The sequence below is a fragment of the Ciconia boyciana genome, chromosome 2 (assembly GCF_034638445.1).
Source record: "Ciconia boyciana chromosome 2, ASM3463844v1, whole genome shotgun sequence".
NCBI lineage: Eukaryota > Metazoa > Chordata > Aves > Ciconiiformes > Ciconiidae > Ciconia > Ciconia boyciana.
The window spans coordinates 67415426-67441853 of record NC_132935.1 but is presented as its reverse complement, the minus strand read 5'-3'; the positions used below and the strand labels follow the sequence as shown (position 1 = coordinate 67441853).

Genomic DNA, 26428 nt, shown 5'->3' with positions numbered 1-26428 from the left:
GTAGTTGGACTAGATGGTCTTCAAAGGTCCCTTCCAACCCAAACCATTCTATGGTTCTATATTTGACGTATCTTGACATTCGTAAGGCTTTATGATACTACTGCACATGACATTCTTGAAAGCAAGCCCAGTCTTCCAAATCTACTCTTCTCTTCTCCCTGTTTGACCATTAGACTCCCTAGCTTGTTAATCACGCTTGAAAGAGTTCTTGTAGTTCTCTATATAGCAACAAGAAGGGTCATGAAATCACATTTGATGGCAGGTTCTTCTACAATGCCACTGACTGAGAATACTCTTTCAATTTTAAAGACACATGAAATTTCCAAACCGTTTTAAACAACACTGCTACTGCAGCAACCAAACTAATTACTATTATGTGGAAGGATTTAATCCTGATGTAACCAGCTTTCTCACAGATCATTAGCAGAGAACACTAGCCGGTACCAGGGCATAATAAGGGCTTCCCCTGAAGACAGAATGGTAGCACAAGGAATGAAAGACATTTTGTAGAGAAAGGAGGGAAAAACAGCAAACATGTCGGACTTGTAGCATGTTGTAGTGTGTTTTCATATGCTTTTATTTAAATGGATTTATACTGTTTTCTGCTTTCTTGTCAGTTACCGAGATAAAACGCCACAGGAAGAGATGTTCTTCTTTATATAGAGACTTGCTCCTCTCTTCCAGATTTTTCAGCAGTGGCATATTATACTGTCTGTCATATAAAAATTGTTTTCTTCTTGATGTTGCAAGCACTAATTCAATGAAAATGGCCTAAATGATTACTTGCACACAATCAAGTGATTTGCAGGGGCGGGGGAAAGAAGTCAAGCTACTATGAAACATGAATGTAAGTGTTCTTCTTTGTATGAACAATCTTCTATTTCAAGATCCAAGGCTACAGGATCTTTTTCATGGAAGGCCACAACTACCTCATTTCTTAAGATAACTTTAATTAGAGCATTCTCCACTTATCAAAACTCAGTCACAGGTCATGAGAAAAGCATGGTGTAGGGAAAGAAAATCCACTTCTTGATTAACAATTATTCTTCAACTGAAATATCATTTGTTTACTTGTTACTCTGGTCAGAAAATGCAGACTGGATACAACAATATAGATATCAGAGACACAGAAATGAAATTCTACTACCTCCTCCTACAGTTGCAGATCTGGTTAAAGAGGCATCCTCCTGTCCTTCGAGTTGCTTTTTAAGTTCTTCTGCAGATTCAGAATGGAGCTGCAGGAAGTCTTTTATAGCAAATGAAGCTTCCTCCTTAACTGGATTTATCATTCTCTGCAGAACTGGGATGTCTTCCTGTCGGACTCGCAAACAGAGTTTCTCCATCTCTCTCATATTGGCTCGGAGTTGCTGTAACAAGTTTTAAGAGTTATTTTGTAGCTTACTACGTAAGAGCACCAGACACCTTTTGTGTTTGGGAAGCAACTATTGTCTTGATTATCTTTAAATAATCATAAAAAGTGCCATTTCTAAGTTTTAATAAACTATGACAAAAAACCCCCCTGAAAAGTCACAGCTTTCAAGCAATCCCTGTGTTCCAGGTCACCTCTCCACTACATCCATTTTCGTTTCCAGACTGTGTTGTTTGCCTGCAGCTGGTTCACCTATCAAAGATGCCCCCAATTGCTGTAAAAGCCCGTGCCTCCGATAACACAGTGAATCCTTCCTTTGAACCCATCCTGGGCCTCCCAGACTCTGTTATTTTGTGACCCAGTGCTATTCCCTGGTCTTTTTGTACTGCTCCTGCAGAAGTCACCCCATAAAAAATACAGCACTCTGCAGAGAAGGGGCTTGTCGTCGCTTAAGGTAGCTCAACCTAGAGATGATCCCTTCTGAGTAAATGACCCATCTCCTACTCTTCCTAAGTCGGGTGACAGTCCTGTAGCTGACAGTGATACTGAGTGAGCCAGCGATTTAGTTACCTCGACCAGAGCTCAAAGCTGTCCATAGAGGAAGGCATCAGTAATTCCAAGCACTTTGTACTCGGAGGTGCCACTACATTATAACCAGCTCGCTACGTTTGTTGTATTTTTAATATTTGCTTGTGCGTTTGCTCAGTTCTCTATCTATAAAAATAATAAATGAGGGCAGCAGCTCCCAACACAGCAGTCCCTAAGCAGTGCAGTCAGGCGTCACCTGGACATATTGCTGAGTCTTTCTGGACGTGCCCTACTTTCCATAGGGGAAACTAAGCTATCTGCCCCAGGAGAATAAGAACCAAAGATCGAGGAAGAGATGGTACCTGCTATCTTCTCTGGTGAACTAATTTATCTGTAATATCAGCCAACCACAAAACAAAGGAGAAATATTTTTGAAGCCATCCCCATCAATATTTTGATCTTCTTATTGTCAATTTTATACTTTATCCACTTCTCCAAGTAAAGAAGTCACTTTGTTTTATTTGGGGTTTCAATTAAAGTATTTAACTAATTAATTCACTATGTAATTACTGAAGTTATTTTGGTGCCTGTGATCAATTTAGGCCTTTGCCAAAATATTTACACAGGTTGCAACAAGTTAAAATAATATCCAAATAAAATAAGTGATTGCTTCTCAAAATTTGCTTTTTTTTATAATAAGCGACTGTGGTGACTATAGCACTTCAGGATACAACCATTCACAACCCCCAGGTACCCCAAAACTATCATTTTCATTTTGTAAAGACAACTTCAGGGACAAAGGAGAAGGATTACTTTTTTTTGCAATATTAATATTCGTTTTTCAGGAGAAGGACGAATATATTTGTTTGATTGGAATATCAAACATAATAAAATATGGAAATACTTATTTAGTTACAAGAGTTTGGAGAAGATATAAACTATTCACAACTAGCAAGATAAGTCTGTGTGCAGGCATCTCCTGTGAGATAAATTTCTGTCTACAGCAAAAATAGAGGGGTTATTTATTGCCTAGGCTTTTAAAATCTAAAAATGCACACAACTTTTTCTACAAATGAAAAGAAGAAATTTATAGTTTAAATTATACCACTCATTGTTGTAGGATAGAGTTTTTATCTAATTAGAAAAAAATAAGGCTGTAATAAAAATAATATTAACTGCATTACATTATAAGATGATACAATAAATTATATTATTTATTGCACTATTTACCAATTGGTTTGAATATTCTTCTCACAGCAGAACAAGAGAATGGATTAACACCAGTGAGTGGTTAGAAAAAGAAAGGTTTTCTTCAGCAATACAAACCAGGTACAGGTAATGCCTTAGAATGGCAATATTGCTTACCTGGAAAAGCAGGAACTAGATGGAATTTATTTTATTTATATACACTAGTAGAATTAATTTTTTTAAACATGTATGAAAAAAATAGTAGAAATATAATTAAAGAAGAAGGAAATTAATTTAACAACAAATTGAAGTAACACTGCACAAGCCATATTAGACAACCAAAGAAAGAACTTCTGATTCGTAAAAATAATTTGTCAAATTACTAAGAGTATATTCTATTGTATGCTTAAATTAAGAGTACTACTAGCCAATTCAGGCTGCATTATTTAAGGCTAACCCCAGGTAAAAACACTGATTAACAATTAAAAAAAGGGCGATACAAAAAATAACTTTGTAAGATATTGAGTTGAATTAGAAACATGGTACCCATTATTTTTGCTGATACTTTTCTCATCTTAATCTACCTTGCTCTTTCTGTTATCTTCCTCCCATGGTCTGCCTGTAAGTGCTGAAAAGGTAAAACATTGTCACTGTCATAGTCCACTACATGCCAAAATTCTCAGTTTATAAAATCTTGGAATTTCATTTAAAAGACAAAACGGGACTATCTAGACACAGCATTTAATTATCCATTTTGTGAAAATTATATGCAGGGGACCAGGTGAAGTTGATCCTGCTGCTTTGTTTTAGGAAACAAAATTATTATTATCCTGTCTTTGGCCACAATAGAGACAGAAAACGATACGCCAAACAAAAGCATGTTGTGAAACATTGACAATAGTGAGTTTGGGATCAGCTAATAACGCTTCCAAAGCAGTTTCTTTGGAAAAAAAAAAAGGAAAATTTCCCAGTTGAAATTGAGTTAAACATAGCTCTGCTAGGGATTTGCACCACTACAGCTGCAGCTGGGGCAAATTACCAGTATAGCCAATGCATGGGTATAATGAAGACGGTTACTGTGCGGTGACCAACACACCAACTTGCTGCTGGAGTTTTCAAAAATCCTGAACAGAAGCTTCAAGAGACACGAACTACCCACCCCAAGGAATGACTAAATCAGATCCTCACTTTCACTGTTCATTATTACATTGCTGATCAAAGAGAAATATTTGTGAGAAAGAAGATGGAGGGAATCAGATGATATTTGCCTACTTGGTGAAATTTAATTTTAGTACCTCTTCCTTTGTGGTTTTGGAGAGAGGCCTCTTGTTCCATTTATTGTCAATTAAACAGAAGCTAAATGGATTCAGCTTAGCAAGAAAGCTAAGCCCCGCTGCGCGGAGACACGTCTTAGGAGCTCACCAGGGTGTAACATGATAAATGGTATGGATATGCAAATGACTGTGACTTCTTTTCATAATCATTTTAATGGGACAGAGTTTAATTTCTGGGTAGAGCATAAAAGTATATCACCCTCTTCCCAACTGTTTCCACTTTTAAAACCACACTTACTTAGTGAGGAAGGTAATACAAAATCCTGTTTTCAGTTATGGGAACTCCTAAGTTTCCAACTCACCAAATTCAGCCCAAATGACACAGAATTTTTCTTTATAATATTTGCAATTTCAGTCTGTTAACTTCCAAAACCAAATAACAATCTTTGTTTCAAATGGCTTTCTCACAAAAACTGTAAGAAGATAAAGCTGGCGAAAACCTTGGGAACTCATCCCTTCAAAGCATGACCCATTGTCCCTATTTTATTTCCAACAGTTGTTTATCTAATCTGGTCTTAAAATGACTTCTTTATGAAGAGCTACAACCTCCCTGATATTATATTACAAGAATTCATTATCCTAATTGCCATAGCATTTTTCCTCATGTCTAACAGAAATCTCTCTTGCCTCAGTTTAAACCAGGTATTTCTAATCCTTTCTGTTCAAAACAGAGAAAGAGAAGCCCTGTCCTCTTTGCAACCATCTTTTTTCCATGTTTGCAAACAGACAACATGCCACTGTCAGGCATTCTTTGGGCAAAATAACTAATTTGTCAGTCTTTCCAAATAAGTCTAATTTTCCCAATTTCTGGCCATTTTCATTGCTCTCCCTGAATACTCCCCACTCAGTCCATAGCTTCCTTGAAAGTGTGGTGCCCAAACTGCGCTAACTATTCCACGTGGGATCCTACTAATGCCGACCAAACAGATTGTATGAGAGACCGCACTGACTACTCTCCCGTTCATATATCCCACGATGTTATTTGGCTTTTTTGTATCACTACCACACACTGGCTCACTTTTACTCTGTGTCTCTCAAGCCCTCTTCTGCAGAAGTGCTGCCCCAACATGCTGCATCTATACAGCCAATTGTCCTTGTCCCCATCCAAAAACATACTGATTTTTCAAGTCTTTTCTCAACATCATTATGAATTCTAATCCTGTTCCCTCCACCAGAATCCCTTAGTCTCTGTCAGCTTTATGCTGTTTGCATATTTTTGCTATATAATGAAACTAATGTTACATAGCTGTTATATAGTGCTTTCATCCCTAGGTCTCAAAGGACTTTACTGCAGTAAGGTTCACTGTTCTTGAATAGATGCAGAACTGAGGTAGGGACACAAAGTCTGAGCCTAATTTTTCTAAAGTGTCCACAAATTTGGAGGTAGGTCTGGGAGATCCACCAGGATGGTGGATTCACTATATTATGTGAATAAATATAATGGATTTCTTTCAGAAAAGTAAATGAGAAGTGGCATGGTTTTCACAAGTACTGTGAAAAATCTATTGACTCTACCAACACATCCAAAATGGAAAGAAACAGAGATGTCATACATAATGAAGTAAGTTGCACTGCTCTTCCATTCTTTTCAAAATCTTTACAAACACATTCAATAAAAAATAAAGAATAAATTATAAATTTCTATCAGAAAGTAAAATACAAAAAGAGACAAATGAGCCAAAGGAGCGCTTCATTTAAACTTTTTTTTTTTAAATCACTGCTGCTGAAAATGACCATATACATCTGCCCATTAAGCTTACCTTATTACTCAGCACACAGTTTTCAATAAGTAAGAAAAGGAATTATTATAAGTATTCCGTTTTTAGAACTATCTTTAAAAACAAAAGTATCTTCCCATATTCTGCTCCTCCTAAGTGGTTTATGAACAGGAGAACCTCTACAGACATCTTGGACATGTGAGAAAAGTGACAGACTCCCTAAGGGATTCAGAAGTCTTAACAGCAATTTTCAGAAGACCATTAAACCTTATTTATACAAAGGAGTAAAAATTCTTCATTTTTTTCAGTATTTGTTTTTCAGAGCAGTAATTTTTTTTCACTAATGGTGACAGCTGAATTTTCAAACCTGATGAAAAATAGGTGCTGTGTTTCCATAGGCTTACTGTAGGCCACCTTAAGATATCACCATCACTTCACACTCAAATACATCATTTGAACATCACCACCAATGTCATACCAGCAACACCTGTCTCTTGTGTGCAACCAATTTCATTACAACTGAGAAAAAGTAACAGATGACAACAAAGAAAGAAATAATGGAATTCCTATTTAACAGCAGGCAAACGCACATGCAGCGACCCGCAGTACCGTGCCACGGCAGAGAGCTTGGGCTACACTGCCCCAGCACGCTGTTGATTAAGGACACATTAACACCACAAGGAAAAGAGGTAGTAACAAAGAGCGTAAGGACACCTCACTGTTTCAATGCTGACCCAATGTGAGGCCCCCGGGCACCAGCATAAACACCAGGTCTGCGTGGCTCTACCTTGTACAAAAGTCAAAGGGCTGAGATGGGACCAAAACCCTTGAAAAGGCAGCAGTGGCTTGAGCTGTAGGATTATTTCCACGTAGCATGTGATATCTCTGCCACTTATGGAAATATCTGAGGTTCTATCAAGGCCCCCAGCAACAGCTACCTGAAAATCGCAGTGTCAGTACCTGCTTCAGCCACGCATCCTTGGCAAGGCGGCTGTTCCCAGAGTGCTCAAAAGCTCCAGCACTTCACTTACTCTATCCCCATCAGCCTACACTGCTCCTAATGCTACCAGCTAACTGAATCACCGTGGTCATGCCATTATTACACTCAATCTCTGCCACCATCATTCTCTTTTTCTTCTTCTTGGTTGTATTATCATTAAATGTAATGTCATATACATTTTCCAATAGTTTACACTTTAAACTCTTTATACTGAAATAGTACATGGATGACAAAGGATCTGTCATGTCCAACAAATCAGTCCCTTTTTCTCTTTATCTCCTGTCTTCTGTGCATTAATCACTGTCAACTCCCCATCCATTCTGCATGTTGTTGTTTTAAGTTAAGAAGTAAATAGTGCCTCCAAACAAACCCACCACCTTAAACCCTCTCAAACATAAATATGATTTTTAAGAAAGTATCGCAGTAGCTTAGCTGTGCAAATGTAACCTTGCCTTCACATATCTTCCCTGGACTTTGTTCAAAGTAATGTAATAAAGGATATATGTTACAAATTTCTTGGCATAGGTCAAAGAAAACCTGAGTTCAAGGATGTATGTACCCTACAGATGGCCACAGGCTGCAACAGCGAGCTGATTTTGCATGACCCTGCACTGATAACATAAACAATCTCCTGCAGCAAAAGACACTCATTTACCCTGCTTCTCATGCTTTCCCAGTATCTTGCATAGTATTCCAGAAAGATACTTAATTTGAAGAATGCATAATTTTAAAGATGGTATAGAAGACATGAGCCATACAAATAAGCTTTGAAGATTTATGCAAAAGACTGCTGACTGAAACCCATCTTTTACTTGTAAACCATTTTCATTTGAAAAGGAAATCATAAAAGTGAAAAAGAAAAAAAAATAGATTAACATTTTTCAAGTAGCTTTCCATGTTAGAGCAACACAGTGGAGAGACTACATCTGCCTAGGTATGTTTTGCAGAACAGAGTCTCCATTTGTTGGCTGAATATAGACTGAAGCCAGATCATTCATCCACGGTATTTTTCCTTTTTTTGTTCAATGCCTTATATCCTCTCTAGTAACTGCAGCATTTTTTTACCTCTCACTATGAATACGATCAAAGCAGTCCTTAGGTGTTACAACAAAACACTGCCATTTCATTGAAATTAACTTAAATCTTGAAATAATTAACGAATTGTATGGTATAGTCAGCATATACAGGGCAAAGCCTAGCAAAACTGCATATTTATTCAGGCCCTAACATTTTAAGAAGTCCACAGACTGTCCCTCAAAATGAAAATCTACAAGAGCACATTCATGAAAACTAATACACAGTATGTAAGAGCTATTTTCTCAGTATTTTTGAAAGGGTGTCATCATGCCCTAGACAAAGATTTCCCCGGTTTCTTCACTTTCCTTTTTAGAAGTTTTTAATGTGGCATCCAGTCACCAGAAAGAAGAGGTATACATTTATGCTCATCTATACTTCTATTATAATTTTGACCATCATCAAAAGTACAACAGAAGTAATTATTCTGGGTAAACTGAAAATTCAGAAAAATGGCTAATTATGTGCACATGGATTAAATGTAGAGTGGCTGTGCATATATTTGTCTAAAACCTGTGGCGGATGCCTTGGGTCAATATTGACTTAGGGATTCCTAATGTATTTTTACAACATCTAATTTTGAGAGCAAAGTGTGTGCTGCAGAGAACATTTGGTATCACAATAATTAATCTGATTTCTTCGCAAACAAACAGATCACAAGTCCATTGGTAAACATTTAAACAGCTTACAGCAAACACATTCTACATGTCGTATAATTTATTATCAAGTACTTCAGACTCCTAACTATTTAATTAAAACAAAGAGCTAGTCTACTCTTCTTGTATGGACCCAGGTACTTATTCTGCTCTCTGGGTAGCAGAATGTGAACCACTTAAGCAAGTTAATGCTTAACTTGCATCCAGATCTAAAAGCAATAAGCATTAAATAAAATATAAGAAAATTTATTTTGGCTGAAAGTGAAAATGGCAGGCTTTAGGTTCAAGACAAATATAAATGTTTCTTGAGACAAATATGAGGTTTTATTACTAAAGCACTTAATGTATTTAAAAACATAATCTTCAACATGATTACTTTTTCTCTAATTATTGATAGATTTTGTCTTGCTCAACAAATGATACTGATAATAAAGAATTCCAAGAGAAGCCATTCCTCCCCTCAGATGTGAAAACAGGTTAGAGCACAGGCATAACCAAACACATGCTTACTAACCATACCTGTTAGAATGCCATTGTTTTAACAGGACTTCCACATTTGGAAGACTCTTTCGATATTAAGAATAAACTTATTTTATATTCAATTTCCAAAAATGCTTCGTGAAAAATCAAAATAAACATTCAAACCTCCAAACAACAGAAAAATCAAGTGGATTTCATATATAACTTCTTATAATCTACACTAAAAAAGCTCATTAACACCTTCCATTCCTCAAAGAAGATACACAACTCCAGCTCTGCCTACTGTCTAATATTGTTGTTCAATCGGGACTAAGTTCTTCTTTCTGAGATTTGGGGTTTTTTTCATTTTTAGTCTGGTCTAATTTCCCACAGGAGCCAGTAAGGCACTGCAACAAACATGAGAATTTACAATATTAGAATTATAAAATACAATGGTTTAGAACTGTGCTACCCCTGCTGGCAAAGCCTGCTTGTCTAGATGCAGTGTAGGTCACAAAAGGTTTGTTCTAGTAACAAAGTCATGTCCTCCCTCTGAACAAAACCTATGAAACAAACACAAGATGCCTCTCCTGCTGGCAAAGATACGTCTGTCCCCAGAATTTTGCCAGCACAGCATGTTATAACCACTAGCTGCTATAACTGTGTCAGCGAACTTTGCAGTGCAGATCTGCTCTTTGTGTTTTTCTGTATTGATAATCTTTGGCTGTGTGCTATTTAGCAGTGTGAAGGCTGATGTTCAGCCTTAGCTTCTGCATCATTTTCATCAAGACATGCATTTTTTTAGAAATAGATCTGCAATTCCTTGTGTGCTGAGTTATGGGTGACCATGCATGAAGTCCCTGAGATGATGCCATGCTGGCAAAGGTGTCTGGTATTTCCTCCTTTGATGATATTATGCATCTAACAAGAGATTTGCACACCAAAGTAGTAGTCCAGATGTTCTGTGTTTGGTCTGAAACCATGCTTTAAAGTTAACAGTATCCCTTATTGCAATTCCTGTCTTCTAATTTAGTAATGTATGAGGCTAGTTTGCAAAAGACCAGAGTCTCCAAACTTTTGTTTGTTCAAGAACCCTTAAACATTTCTGACCGTATGTTCTCATACCTCATAGGACACAATTAGGAAATCTCTTCCTTTTAAATGAAGTAAAGCAATGCCATGTACTTGTCAAATCCATCTGTCAAATACACATCTCTGTGAAGATCCATCCCTGAGGTAAACAGTACCACGTATGTAATTTAATTCCATTAATATCACAGTCATTATAATATCCTTACCTGAACTGTTCGTCCTGCGTTAATGTGCTCTTCGTGCAATCTGTCCCAGAGTCTGCATCTTTGATACTAAAATAAAGGAAAAATACTCCATATAATTGCTATTTTTACCAACTAGCTATGCAGAAAAAAGGAACCTTCAGTAAATAATCACTTTAAGTTTCCAAAATTGACAGTAAAGAAGCTGAGTCATAGGCATTTCCACTGCAAAATTAGAAAGGTAAATAGCAATGTATTTTGTGAATAATTTTGTACAATGTATTTTACTGAACTGCAGATAACCAGGGTTTCAGCATCAGTTTTTAACAACAAAGAGATATTGCAGCATCCTGATACTGCTGTGGCATAAATCACTTGGTGGTCAGTAAAACAAAGGGCAGAAGGAAGAAAAAGGAATGGAATAGGGGATAAACAGTACTGGTCATATAGGACAACAAGGTATCTGATATTATTTACAAAGAGAATTGCATTCATTACACAACACTACTGTCTACATTTACACTTACCATTTCTATATAGTTACGAACACAGTTACGAGAACCATCAGGGCAGATTTGGCACCTGCACGAGGCTCCGCTAACTTAAATGGGAAACTATCCATACAGCACTTTCCACGGGACAGAGACCAGAGTAATTATTCCATTAGCAGAGAGCAAGTTTTGCAAAAGAACTACATATCACCACATATAAGCCTTATCATCTTTAAAATTAATCAATCCCTGCTATTGCCAGTCGACATAAATAACATAGAGACATTATCATGAAAAAGAGTAGTAAAATAATAGGAGTAGAAGCTGTGATTCCTGGAATATGTGCTGAGACCATCAAAGAATGCATTTAGAATACTAGACAACATTAGAACATTCTTTTTAATTGTTTAAATAACAAGACAAAATAATTATCATGATTTGTGAGGTGTTTTTATGTAAAGTTTAATTCCTCGATTTCTAAATATGCTTTGTTATCAATAAAAAACTTTATCTACAGCCTACATGTTTCCTTAATTCTTTTCATAATTTTAGAGGCCACAGTAATAAAGATTAGAAGTTACTTAGCTTCCTAAAATACAACAAGAAATCTGAAGTTACTTCTTAGTTTCAGAGAAAAAAGTTCTTCCATGTTAGGATTTTGTAGTGCTATGGAAGAGAAAAGGTTTAGTGTTCAATTAAGTCAGATTAAAGTGATTTTTCTAGGAAACTAGCAACTTCTGCATAAATTATTATGCCATTAAAATTACTGCCATTGTTCTTTAAAATAAAATGGACAAAAAAATCTGTATCAACAGTAGATCTTCCAATTCAGTCATCCCTGAAACAGTACTGAAACAGGAATTTCTGAGGGTGGAACAGAAGGGGTTTTGGGAAAAATTACCTTTTCAATTTCAGCTGACTGTAATATATTGTCCACATACCGAATAATAAAAAAAACTGTTTTCCAGTTAAGACAATGAAGAATTCATCAGAAAACCTTTATTGCTCTTTATAATTTCTACTAGGAAGGCTCAGCACATTTATCTGCTTTATATATTGTTACTTTGCTTTAAAATTCCTAGTATGCTAGTGATGACCTCAAAGAATCCAATGATTTAATACACCCAGTGCAATGACATTCATGTGGTCAGAGAATTCTTCCTTGTTGACTTCTCTTTGCCACCCAACACAAAGTAGGCCATACGCCTGGGCAATGTTCACTCTGAGGGACTCAAGGATAGCAAACCTTGAGGAGAGATGGTATTGCCATCATTAACAAATACATGTAAAACTAAGGGAGGTCCATGAAGTAAAAATACCTATGGAATCCTAACCTATTAGAGTGGGTCCAGAGGACAGTCATTAAAATGGTCACAGGACTGGAACACCTCTCCTATGAGGACAGGCTGAGAGAGTTGGGGTTGTTCAGCCTGGAGAAGAGAAGGCTCTGGGGAGACCTGATTGCAGCCTTTCAATATATAAAGGGAGCTTAGAAGAAAGACAGAGAGAGACTTTTTACCAAGGCCTGTAGTGACAGGACAAGGGGCAACAGTTTTAAACGGAAAGAGGGTAAGTTTAGATTCGACATAAGAAAGATATTTTCTACAATGAGGGCGGTGAGGCACTGGAACAGGTTGCCCAGAGAAGCTGCAGATGCCCCATCCTTGGAAGTGTTCAAGGTCAGGTTGGCTGGGGCTTTGAGTAACCTGGTCTAGTGGAAGGTGTCCCTGCCCATGGCAGGAGGGTTGGACTAGATGGTCTTTAAAGGTCCCTTCCAACCCAAACCACTCCATGTTTCCATGAGTCTATGATATTTAAACGTACTTGTGCTATAGCCAAATAGTTCGTATTCCACATCAGAAATACAAAACATAATGTTACTCTTAGACAATCTCTTTTCTTCTTTGTCCCATTCTCTTTTGAGAACTCTCTCTAGAAAGAAACCTTCGTTGCTTATGCTTTGGATCCCTTCCATTTCTCCTTGAAAGTATCCAGTGGACATGGAGAGAACTCAAAGCTTTTGATAATATCCTCTGCATCAATTTTTGTAGCAGGTAGTGCTCACCAACATTGCTAAAAGCTCTATAATAAATGTCTTATACAAATGTATACATTCTGATGAAGACTGCAGTAAGACTCAGATACCTTAATATCTCATTTAGTGTCACCTTTATGTATCTTCCCACCACAACAGTGATCCCCAGCCAAAGGTAAAAAGTGTTTCGCAAACATCCTTTAACTTTGGCACAGTCATGGGAAATGAAGTTAAACCTGAGAGCAACAGAGAAAAGGATGCCATGTCTTACAGCACCTTTTTTTTAAGCATTGTTGCAAATCACCAACAAAGTTTAGGGCAGCATGCCAAAATCTCCACCTTCCTGTAGTACCATGACAATTGTTTCCATCTAACAGAAGTTAACACAAAGTTGTCTTTTGGATAAGCATGCATTTTATTCCCTCTTTTGGAGTGAAAGACCATTCAATCCACAGAATATGCTTTAGAAAACAAGAACTCTTTGGGGAAAACATGAAAAGAAAAAAAAAAAAAAACAAGTATAGAGTACTGATTTCTTAAGGAAATCAGTTTTAAGTCTTCTAAGTTTTAAGTCTTCAGAAACTATCATATGGAAAAAGTTGGACTCTCAAATAGTTGAGAAGCAATGCTATGACGATGGATTTATGGTAGCCACTTCTTCTGAAAAGGTGTACTCAAGGTCAAATTTCATTATATACTGATTTTAGAGTTTCTTCAAACAGTGATTTAGTAGATTAATTGTTTGGACTATCTCTGGAACCTAAGGTTTAAATCAATATTCATGAAATAAAGTTAGAGATATTGGCTTCATCATAAGTAAATAATGTTGCTGCTCTAAGCAATTTGACATAATTAGTGATTTTTGCTTAAAAGTAGCCTGTAAAATAAACAGGACCAGATTCTACAAAATTATCCTTTTACCTCTAGGGATGTTTGGTTTACATGGCTGAAAGTTAATTTTACAAAAAGTGTTTTAGAGAAAACCATTTAAGCTGCTGATGCTGATAGCTCACAAAAGTACTGTAACACATTTGTTATGACTAAAATGCATAAAAAAGATATAAAAATGTAAATGATTATGGAATTATTTCCACCAAATTATTGCTAGTGTTCTGATAATCTAAAACTATCTAGAGTGACAGATTTCAAATTCAGATTTCCCATATTTTTATTCTCACCTTCTCATAAATCTAACAACAGAGTAAACTTTGGAATATTTATAGTTCTTACAGCCAGAAAAGTATAAAAAAAAAAATACTTTCAAATTTTAAGAACATTACACTGAGTGTGGACTTTTTAAAGAATCTGGCATTTAGGGACTATTTTTATACTCAGATGCATTACTTCTCATAAATGTTTGTGTCTTATATTTTTTGCCAATACATGGAAGTTCTGAAGCCTTCAGTACTGCTGAATACCTTCTGGTATAGTTACCAATTGTTTATTTGAAGGTTTTATCCATAGTTACTTGTTTCTAATAATTCTGTTAATTACTAATTCAAATATCAAATCTGCCAGGACTTACCATGTCTAGGGATGCAGAAATTTTTAATTAATAGTATTCTGAGATCAGAAAGGACAAATCTGTACTAAACGTTGCTACCACTTCTTGCTTTCAGAAAAGTGTTGTTCTAGAGGAAATACAGTTAACACTTTAAAGAACTATGTTTACAATTATTTAAGGATTTTTCTGATATGCAAATTTTATTATGTTGACTAAACAGATCATTCATGTTGATACCAACAACCTGAAAATCTCAAGAAATGTCCAAACCAGATACTTTTAGATTGCATCAGATTTTTACATTCAAAATATAAAATTCAACTCAATAAAGCATCCTGGTATTTCCATGTGATCACTGAGTGCCATCACAGAAACGCTGCCTATAATTAAACTGTATTGCCTATAATTAAACTCTGGCTAAGCATGAGTTTCTCTGACAATGCTTTGAACAAAGTGTTAAATCAGAACTAACGTAAAGACTCATTTTATCCTGAGTGCTAATATTTTCTGCATTTTCTTCTAGACACAGAAAACTATCGTTACAATGGTTTCCCCTTCTGTCTGCAGAACAGGAATGCTTGACTCAAATGAGTTGCTGGGCCAATAAAGACTTCAGTTGACCAACACATGGCTGAATTAAGTGGTACATATTTCTCCTCTTCCCTGACACCATGGTAACACTATCTGGCTAGATACAGCACAATTATCCTTTGTCTAAATAAGTAGAAGATTTTCAGCAGGATCAACCAGTAACTGGCTACCCCTCCCCAGTGACCAGGTTCTGCAAAACGCAGTAATTCCCAAGATCATCTCTCACACTACTAAGTACTACACAGGGTAACAACTGATCATGCCTCCTTTTCTTATTGCAGCACCCAATGCCTTTTGAAGCTTCTTGATGGGGTTTTTATACATCCTAAATGAAGGGAGTTTTACATATCTGGACAATACTTAGCAAAGAATCTATTTAGCTGTACAAGTTATACTCTTCCAAAAAAAATCAAGCAGTTTAACAGTTATGTCCATCCCCTCCATCCTCTCTCCCTAATTCCTACCTTACACACATCAAAATCCTATCTTTACCTTCAAAGTGCAACAAAACCATTTGTGTAACGCTAATGTGCCCTGCTCATCACTTCCCATTCTGTACAGGCAGGTCAGCTCCCCCCTCCCATCAGCAGACCACCTTTTTCCAGTGACCACCCGTTTGCTCCTCTCAGGCAAGGCTGTAGCTTTTATGCCACCCCTTTGCAGGTATTTATTAACTGCATCCCTTCATTTCTGGATGCCTTCGTCAAGACTCTGAAGAATGGTACACCTCACTGCTCCACACTCATTGATGCTGTTGGTGTTAACTGAAGTGCTGCCCTGAAGACATAATTTTTAACGTAAATGTAACATAAGCCAACTGTAGACCAAAAACTACCTCTCTGCAACCAAGAAATCCCTCTTGGTGGATTATGACAAATGCACATTGCTTCCATGAGCAGTTGTGCAACTTCTGGTTAGAGAAAGAAGGGAAGAACCTAGCTATCAAGACTGTCTGTATTTGAATGAAACAGCTTGCATGGAAAAGGTATTATTACGATGCTCTCCTCTAGGCACCTCTGAATCCTGTCCTATTCCACATCATTATTCTTCACTAGTTGCCCTTAGCTAGCTCTATGGCCACTGCAAGGTATGGGCCATGCACACTGAGAGACGTACACACTGATCCCTGGAGGTTGTACACCTCTCCGGGGCAATTCAATAGTCAAGGCTCCTTGCTCGCCCGTCATCTCACCCAAGAGCAAACTAATACTGACTCCTCTGTACTCTGGCTACAATGCAAAGTAACTCAATTAACTGTTCTTTATGGGAGAAGCTGGAGAACAGAAAGCTGCTCCTGGCCACTACAGTACGAGGCTGCTGCAAACTGGCCAATTCCAAGGCAAAAAACGCTGAATCAGCTAGCATCTAGGTAATGTAATGAATTATACAAATATGGAACAAAGAGTAAACAACATGCTGTGACTGAAAAAATAGGTCATCTCATTCAGAAGTTATTGCTTCAAGCAAATATTATACTAATACACTTTTCAGTTTGTGAATATTGCAGTTCATATCCTTATTGCATCCTTATCACACCCTTACCAGGAAAGAGTCAAACGAATCTCTCCCATCATTAGTCCCAGCAGCCCCAGGTCTTCCTCTCTCCCAGTTTTTCTCTCGTGCCATGGTCAACCACCATTTCTGCACTTTCACCTTCCATCTGAGGTACTTCTTCACAAGCTCCTCCCACCCAACTCCTTATCCTTTATTTACATGAGCCAGGAAGGGTTTCCTCTTGCACACAAGTAAGGGAAAGTAACAGGATGAGACAGTGGGAACAGAGAAAAGTCATCGCCCTGTTTTCATTCTCAGATTCAGAACCAATCAAATTAGCAACTCCAGGAATGAGTTCTGCTAATTTCTAAGCACAGGAGCATGCTTTAGTGTTGGGTAAATCTTTAGCAATCTTCAGCTGGTGAAGTTCAACCAGTATCTACTAAGTAATATACCTGCTATATATTGTAGATACCTGCAAACCACTTTGTTTTCAGAATCGTACCTCTTGGCCAAAAAATGGCACATTTTTAGAGGCACAGCAAAATACACAGTCCGGACAAAGACCACGCCACAAAAATATCTCAAGTGTTCCAACATGTCACTGCTTTGAAAAGAAATTATCACTAAGCTATCAGCCACTTACTATCACTCAAACTAAGCATTTCTTATTAAAAGAAATGACGATCACTTGAACAACACACTATTTCCTGATTATGTTCTCAGAAACAAAGACATGGATTTATTTTCCCTCCTCCCCCATCCCCAAACTACTTGAGGCAGAAACCCAGCATGGAAAATTTCATCCAAAAGGTTACCCACTTGGTAAAGTTACAGTAAAGTTATGGTAAAAGTTGTGAATAAATGACAGCAGCAAAATGCAAAACAGTTTCAACAATACATTATATGTATCCTTCAGACCATACCTTTCAGGAAATCAAAATAATGTTCACCTATTTTCTTCCAATTACTTCATTCCTTCCCAAGGTGTTAAAAAATGTAGATGGCTGTCCTACACCATCCAGATTTACACATACACTTGATTTTATACATTGTGAATAAGCCTAGTCAAATTAATACAATGTATGATTTTTCAGAAACATGCAGAACTGCGCAGAACTACAGGTGCTCATTGTCACTGATTTTTCTGTGGTGGTAAGTATAATCTTTTCTAAACATATATGCCTTGTATGGTCATTTCAAAACTTCCATCACAATGTTGATATTATGACTATAAGTGTGTTTCTGAGTCACTCACTCTCTTCCTTTTTTATTGGTGTCACCTGTTTTAGTAAATCTCTTACCATCTTCCTCAACAAACCAATTTCTCTGTTTCCACAGGCTATATCTATACTAATAAAAAGAGATGGAGAATGTTTCAAGTCTGAAATCTGGTCATCTGTGCTGTTAAATTTAGAACTGTCCCTGGCCATGCCAAACAGCTCTCTCACATAAAGAGTTCCTGAGAATGGCTAAGGAGTTATAAACACAGAACAGAGGCTATTCCCCATCAGCAATGTGGATACAGCCACCCAGTTTTGCAGAACATGAGGATTTAATAATATGGACGTAGGCCATTTCATGCCAGACACCTGTCCTGGGCATGTTTATTTTATCAGTACAGGCATTGCCACAGTGTATGCAAGAACTTGGAAGCATATTCAGTTTCACTGTCAAGTGTGAGCTAATGTCAACAAGAAGCATATAAACATACTACAATTTTGATACAACTCTTTTTCTATTTACTTAAATAATTCAATCTTTCTATTTCTCTCAACTCAGTTTAAAAATATATAGAGAAAAAGATAGGTATAAACAGTAAGTTACTCAGAGTAGTTGGCAGCAAACCACTGTGACTTAAAAATAAAGTAAGAATATTAGGCTGCTTTCCTTACAATAACTTTTTAACACAAAAAAGTAACGTTTCTCACTCTGTAGATTGACTAGTTACTACAAATGTAAAGGCCTTTGTACACACCAAATTACCAGACAACACAGAAGTTTCATTTTTAGCCAAATTTGAATGAAAGCATTTCATAATCAACTTTTCATCAAAATCTCTGTATAATCTTCCAGCATGACTGCTTCTATATTGTAAAAAGAACTACATTAGTAAAAAGTGAACACTAACCTTCTCAATATTTATTTGGTGTTTTCTTAACCTTTCCAAATCTGTTGGAATTGCCACTTTAATGAACTTCTGAATGGCAGGTTCAATTCGACGGAGTTTAACTTTTTCATCATCTTCAGACATCCTAAAAGCAGCTTTCAAGTCAACACTTGTCCAGTATACCTTCACCAAGGTAGAAACCCCTAAAAACCAAAGAATTACAGACTTACAAAAATGCAGTGATTTAGAATCACTTTTTAAAAGAAAGCAAAATAAGGTAAATCAGTCTTTCCAATAATCACATCTATTCCAAAACCACATTTGAGCAGTATTAACTGCTTAAAATCTGGATACTCTATTTGCATTTGAATATATTCTTTCCATTTATTTGCAGGCCTTGGGGATCATTTTTCATAGATAAAACTTAACACTAAGAAAAAAATAGCTAAATAATTAAGGCAGATGCAAACATGCTTTGCAGCGTAATGATAGATGGAAGCCTTTGAAAAAGCCTTCCAATTAGATGCTTTGCTTGATCAGAGTTCGTTTTGCCAATTTACATTCTGAATCATCTTAAAAATTGTAAAACATGTCCTGAAAAGACACCAAAATAAAATTAATTTTGGAAGTCCAATTCCTAGACAGATTAAGAGCTCCTGAATCAAGATTTGCACTCCAAGTTGCATTTGTCCTCTACTGAAAATGACTAAGGCATCACCTAACAAGGGGTTTTAAACAGGTTGCTGAAATATTTGCAGGACTGGTACATAAGCAGACTGAATTCTGTTCCCTGCATACCCATAAAACATAACTTTGAAGTTTCACTTCTCTAAAAGAAAGACATGTAGAACTGTATATAATAGCATTTACCTACAGAGCATATGAGTCATATAAAGGAACTGCATTATGCTGAATGCACGCAAGCGGCAAGAAAAAATTATTGTGAGATAATTTTGTAGTTTTAATACTGTATAAACAGAGGTTATTTAAATGAGATTTTCTTTCTGTATAGTCCTTTTTTAACAAAAACAAGCAGTTGAATTGCAGTCACGTACAAGAAAGTTTTGTCACAAGTGTCAGTAAAAAGACACGTGCTAACTTGGTTATATGAAAGCACCTGTACTACGACAGCAACTGCATCAGAAGGCTTTCCCTGATTTTCCTCTTCCAGTAACCAAACTAATTTAAAATAATTAAACTAACATAATCCTCCTAGTACAGATTAGGCACAGCAGAATGTAATAGGTTAAAAAATTTTCCTATTTTTCACACAGCCAGTGAGTGAAATTAGACATTATTTTTCTCATATCTAACTATGGTGTGAAAGTGCGGAGGGAGAGTGTTGAAGTTTTTCTGAGACCTGTGATCCCTGCAGTCAGAGAGAACGTGAAGGCAGACACCAGTTGATGGCACTGGGTCTTCGACTGAACCGCTCAAAGTTCAGTCACAACCCTCACTTGTAGGCTGCAGGGAGGATAGGTACAAATCTCCCTCACCTTCAAAGGAGCCAAGTGGTAAGCATCTTCCATCAGGCCAGTGAGAAAGCTGAAAGCACTTCTGGCAAAGGGAAGCTGGGTTTCTAGAGGAAAATAGTCCCAGATTACTCACCTTTTCCAACACAGTTGCAAGTAAAACAATGTGTTTTTCTGAAGAAGAGAATGCTAAGAGAAGACTCTCCTTTATCTATCCCATCCAACAAAGAAACTGAAAACTCTGGAAAACTGAGCATTTACCAAGAGTAGAACAAGTCAGGTGATGTCAGTCTTTAAGGTGTCACTGCAGAGTTACCACTGATACACCTTTTACTTTTTCAGAACCTCAGAAGGAAATTATTTCATCAACTGACTTTACAGTCATTGCTAGTTTGCAGTCATTGCTAAATCATCCCTGCTTCAAATAACAGAGGGATATACTATCAAGCAGTCTTACAAATCCTTTTCTAACCCAATGCATTTAACATTAATAGGTCTTTGTCCAAATCTCCAAATAAACACGCAGTGGGTGGTCGCACACATTTTTCAGGATGTAAAAAGAACTTTAATCCTTTTGTGTTGATTTACTTTTTCCACCATTCTAAAAACAGTAGCTTAAATGCAAGATGATAAAAAAACACATCGGTTCTTTTATTATACCTCGGTCACTACAGTCCCTAACACTTTTGAAAGAGCCACTTGTATCTCACAGTTGAGCTCCAGTTTGAGCCTAGACCAGATTTTCTTTGCAATGAGCAAAAGATAAAAAGCATCACACTCCAAACTGCAGTACTTCCTCTTCGAACACACGTTTAATTTCCTGACAGCTTATACACTAATCCACGAGTTTATGAGCTAGAATTAATTAAAAATTGGTTCCTTAAAGATATTTAGTAGCCATGACATGCTTTTCTTTCGTACTGAATCATCTTGAAGAAGCGATGACACGAATTCTTCAAACTTATCACACAACATGAACTCACAGAAACCCACAGCCCATTCTGTCTTAGAACAAATACAGTAGAGACTAAGCTAAATCTATCATAATTTTGTCCTTAACCTTTAATGACATCTAGAGATTGATAAGAGTCAGAACTGACAGTTTAGATGACTTATAAGCTGGACCACTGTGAAAGCAGAGTTAATGTGATGAACAGCCATATGTCTTGAGTAGGTAATCTGAATAAGCAACAGTTTTAAATTCAAAGATTTGGCTGCGTGCAGGGCTCTGGATAGTAATTTTCTTCTCCTTAAAAATTCCCAGATGGCAAACTAGCTTTCATGACAGTGTCTACAAGTATCTTTAAGGCACTGCTGCCTAAAATTCATTGCAGAGTAAGTGTGAGAAATTAAGAAAGAAATACAAAAACTCCTTACATTCTCATCAGGTCTCCTGCTTAATGTTCTCTCAAATAGTATAGTAGCTTTGTAACAAAAATTCTAAGCCATAAATTACCAATAAGAAAATATGCAAGGTCTTACATTTTTTTAAGTTCATATAATATGGTAAATACAATTAACATTACAAGTGTTTGTCATGACCATATGTTTGTTCCAGATGCAATTTTAAGGACATCTAAGGTTTCTTGAATACTTTACTGGGTTTGTGTTTTCCTAAGCGTAACTTTAACAACTATTTTCCAAAGCTACAGTGCCTGCTTTTTGAATAATCACAGAATAACAGGACAGTTTAGGTTGGGACGGATTTTCATATGCCATCCAGCACAAGCTAAATTAGATGTGGTTGCACAGGCCCTTGTCCAGTCAAGTTCTAACACCTCCATGGGTGGATGCTCCACATGCTCATGAGACCCCTCCTTCAGTGTTTGACCATTCTCCAGGTTAAAAACAAACAAAACCAAAAAGACCTTTGTTGTAGCTAAACCAGCTTGTGTCCGTTGCCTCTCATCCCATTGTCAGACACCTCCAAGAGGAGTCTGGCTCTCTATCTTCCCGCACACAGCAGCAAGATCTCCCCTTCCTTCACTTTCTCTTCTTAAGGCTGAATAAACCCACCTCTCTGTTTCTCCTTGCATATCATGTGCTTCAGCCCCCCTAACTGCCTTACTAGTCTCACAAGTGCAGAACAGAGGGTAAGACTCACTCCTTCGACCTGCTGTCCCTCAGCCACGATTACTAATACAGCCCACAACGCTATTGTCCTTCTTTGCTGCAACAGCACAGACTCACAGTCAACATGTGGTCCACCAGGACACCCAGGTCCCATTCTGCAATGCTGCTCTCCAGGCAAGTAAAAAACACTGCTCTCAACTTCAGCTTTTCAAGAAGATAATTTTGTTTCTGTCCTAGTATCTGAATTGCAGTCAGCATGTACATGAACCTGCGTAAGTTCTGAACTCTTCTCAGAGGGTGCCATTCAGACACCACGAGGTTGTGTGACCCATCACCCTCCCTTTCTGATTGTTTCTGTACAGGATGATCCTTATGGGTCCCTTCCAAATTGAGATATTCTATGACTCTATGACTGTCACTTGAACAGGGGCTTGGGCAGTCCTTCCTACAGGCATTTACCAAGTTCCAAGCACAACAAAATCTCGAGTTCTCTGAGACTGGAATACACGGCTCTGATTCTGTAAAATAAATTCAAGTTTGAGCAAAAAAGCCCAAGAGAATACCATATCATTAAATCAGTAATTTAAAAAGTTAGCTAAAACCATTTGTAATTAACTGTCCTTTATCATACTCACTGTGCAAGATATTTTGATAAACAAAGAAATTACAGAATCTTGTCTTTTCAAATGCTGATGCTACAGGCCTGTTAGGTGTTATCTTCTAAATAAAAGACTTTCAATTTAACATTCAAAATTCATGCACCGAAATTCAATTATATTTCAGTGACAGAAATAACACTTATCCAGAAGTGATCAAGACCCAGATGCACAGTAATTTTCAGTCAACTGTGTTAATAAAAAAGAAGCCATATCCAAAGCATACTGTAGCAGCATTATCAAAGTATTAGATGGTGACAAAATATATATATATATATATATATCTCCCTTCTTAATATTTACATTTTCTGTAGACTGGCCCCAAACTGAAACTGTAATTGTGAAGTAAAATTAGCACAGAAGAACACCATTAACTTGATATCTGCACTTAATATGAAAATCATTTATGGTTCTTACTACCCAAGACAGGGAAAAATTCCTTATCCAGTTTGTTCACCCCATGTCCTTGAAAGTATTTAAGTCTATCTTCCATAAAGTATTAGTCCACATGCTCTTGTTTGTAAGCAACAGAGCAAAAGAACCTGGGGAGTTCCACTGGTTTGATCTTTGCTTTACCAAATAAATGGGTATGTAACGAAAACAAAATTTTTCAAAAACAGATCACTTCCTCTTTCAGCTTTTGAAGGTCCAACTAGCATATGCTACCTTATTTCACTGTTTAAATCAAGTAATTGTAAGGGGTAAAAGAATCTTAAGGCATCCAATTCCAAACAGTGAAAAGCGTGAATATAATTCTGACACAAACACAAAATCTCCACTTACTGTGTGGTGGTGCACAGGAACCACATAGTCACATAGTTGCAGTCAATCAGAAATAAAATTCTTTCTATGTATGGTAACATACTTGTAACTTGTATTATAAATTTCAGTAAATGCTGTTAATACACATCAAATGTAACGCTCATGAACCTCTGTTAAACTGCCTAGTGCTCTCCATTCAAATACGGTAGGAAAAATGCAGAATAAACCTGAGAGTTTTGCTTGCCCAGGGAAATGCAATGTAACGCTCCTATTTGATTTTAATTCACTTACAACACTTTAGACAACCACTGCCACTAAAAAAAGTACTTCCAGTATAGATGCCTTCTTTTTAAGGGTTGTAAGGCCAAAAAGCTTTTTCCTTTTCTCTATGTAAATAAAATAATTTAGAATACAGATGCTAGAATACAGAGACTTGCAACAGCTTTCTCACTAAGGTGACCTGAAACACTTCTTGGAGTAGTACTGGCCCCAAAATTGCAGTGACAAAGAGTACTCATTATTGCTCACCTGGCTGAGGTCTGTAGTTAGTGAGGAACACACTCCTGTGGCGGGCTACGGCCAAATTGCACTTTGGGTCTGAATTACATCTTTCTCCTTTGCCTGTAAAAGGAACCAAAGGAAAATAGCTTTGTTGGGCTGAAATAAGGCATTGTCACCAGGCCCAGCGTGTTCACAAAGTGACATGACACCACTTAGTGGGATAAAGAGCCCTGCGTGTGGGATTTCCCACAGAACCACCAGAATTAGCAGCTGTATGTAACAGGCTGTGGGTCCTAGCAGATCTGTGCGCTTGTGGATCACCCGGCAAGACAAACTTGATCCAGACAAGGCAAGGGTGCCTGACTGCATTTTGAGAAATCAGAGCAGATGACAGGCATTTTGTATTGGTTTTACATGTTTAAGCCAGCTGCAGAAGGGCAGAAAATACCTAATGACTAACACATCAACATTTTTTGAACAAAGCTGAACCGGTGGAGTGAGTTTGTCACGAACTGACACCTGCAATATGTGGCCGCAACGCAGTTCAACCTGCAATCAGAGCCCTAATACTGATTTTTCTATATTACTGAACTATGCCTCTGGTCTCACCCCAGCAGCCAAGAGGTTACGGAGGCCTGCGCTTCCTGTATCTCGCCCTTGAAAAGCAAGAAGCATAAGGAAAGAATAAAGAAAGGTTTTATGTCCTATATCAAGGCTTCAAGTGGACTACACTACTTTCTTTTTCCTGAACTACGTTTTTAAAAGCTTGGGGAATGTAAGACTAAACCATTTGTCGCACTGTGCTTTCACTCTTTTTTTTTTTTCCTGAATCCAAGCTGGTGTGACAAGTTCTGGTTCGGTTCAGCTCCCTACGGGCAAGTCAACCTGTGCCTCGCCGCCACCCGACCTACGCCCCCCGCGAAGGACCTCCGGGCCCAACCGCTCCTGGGGGCACCCACACGGCTGGGGCACCCCCAACCACTCCGCCGCGCTGGCCGGCCTTGCGTACCCGGCCGCTGGCGGGGAGGGAAACCGCCCTCACCCGAGCGGGGGTGGGCGGAACAGGACGAGCCCCCCTGCCGTGCCAGCCAGCCGCCGGGCACCGGGAGAGGGGCGGCCGAGGGGCGCGGGCCTGCCAGCGGCAGCAGGGCCCGGCCTACGGCCGCGGCCCGCAAGGCCGAGGTGAGCGGGCAGCGGCCCCGCTGCCCGCCGCGGCCCTCGCTGAGGGGCAGGAACCGGGGATCGAGGGGGGAACCCGGCGCTCCGCTCCCCGCCGCTGGCCGCGCTGCGGGCTCCTACCGGCCGGCCACGTCCGCAGGAACCAAGCCCAGGGCACGCCGGGGTCCCTCTAAGCCCCGGCCCGGCCTCCCTCCGGCCTCCCCGGCGCGGGAAGCGAAACCGAAAGCAGCGGGGCAGCCGTCAGTGGGGGCCCGGCAGCCGCCCCGCACCCGCTGCCCGCCCTGCCAGCGCGGCGCCGGGGCAGCCGTCGCCCCCTCCTTCTGCTCCCCGCCGCTCCCGCCGCCCCCGGCCGTGCGCAGCCCTTCGCCCCCGCCCGCGGCCCCTCACCATGTGGCGGCTGTGGCCGAGACGAGGACCGCGGCCAGCGGCGGCCCCGGGACACTGGGCGGGAGCCGGCGCGCAGGGCTCCCCCTCGGCGGGAAGCAGCCCAGCCCCTGCCCGCCACTCACACACCCCCTCCGCCGCGCTCGGGGCGATTTTCCTCATGTTTATTTCCTTCCGTGACTCTTGGTGCGGAGCGGCAGGTCGGGGGGCGGGAAGGGGCCGGGGCGAAGGAGGAGGAGGAGAAGCTGAAGCTGAAGCTGCCCTGGCCGGGGGGGGGACGGGGGAGTACCGGGCGTCTGGCATAAGGGCTTATCGGGAGAGAAAAGTTAAATTTCTTCTTCTGAAAGAGCGCCAAACGTTCCTGCCTTCATTTTAAGAACTTTTCTTAAATTCCCCACTACCAACATGTTTACTTGCCTTGACGCATAATTTAGGTAATACCAAATTGCCAAGTGGGACCCTGGCCATACAGAGCATCGATTTGTAGGGGACAAATGCCGACCAGGCCGTGCCAGTGAGGCTCCTTTCTCCCCTCACTACCCTTCACTGTTTCTAACAGCGTTCAGAAAATAAATA

At 38.9% G+C, this 26428-nt stretch overlaps 1 protein-coding gene across 6 annotated transcripts in view; it reads right to left on the bottom strand.

Moving 5' to 3' along the window:
* The window catches only part of STX17 (syntaxin 17), a 36287-nt gene extending 10210 nt beyond the window's left edge, over window positions 1–26077 (bottom strand). The window contains exons 1-6 of one of the 6 annotated variants that reach the window (XM_072852887.1): window positions 25856–26074; window positions 24317–24409; window positions 20322–20404; window positions 18847–19028; window positions 10625–10690; window positions 1148–1367 (exon numbers count right to left, since the gene is read on the bottom strand). In XM_072852887.1, the coding sequence (XP_072708988.1) occupies window positions 1148–1367; window positions 10625–10690; window positions 18847–18969 (409 nt within the window). In that variant the 5' untranslated portion in view covers window positions 18970–19028; window positions 20322–20404; window positions 24317–24409; window positions 25856–26074. Of the gene's footprint in view, window positions 1–1147; window positions 1368–10624; window positions 10691–18846; window positions 19029–20321; window positions 20405–24316; window positions 24410–25588; window positions 25718–25855 lie in introns of those variants that run through there. The other 5 variants (XM_072852888.1, XM_072852890.1, XM_072852885.1 and 2 more) reach the window with 5 other exon arrangements.
* Between the last annotated feature and the right edge of the window lie 351 nt (window positions 26078–26428).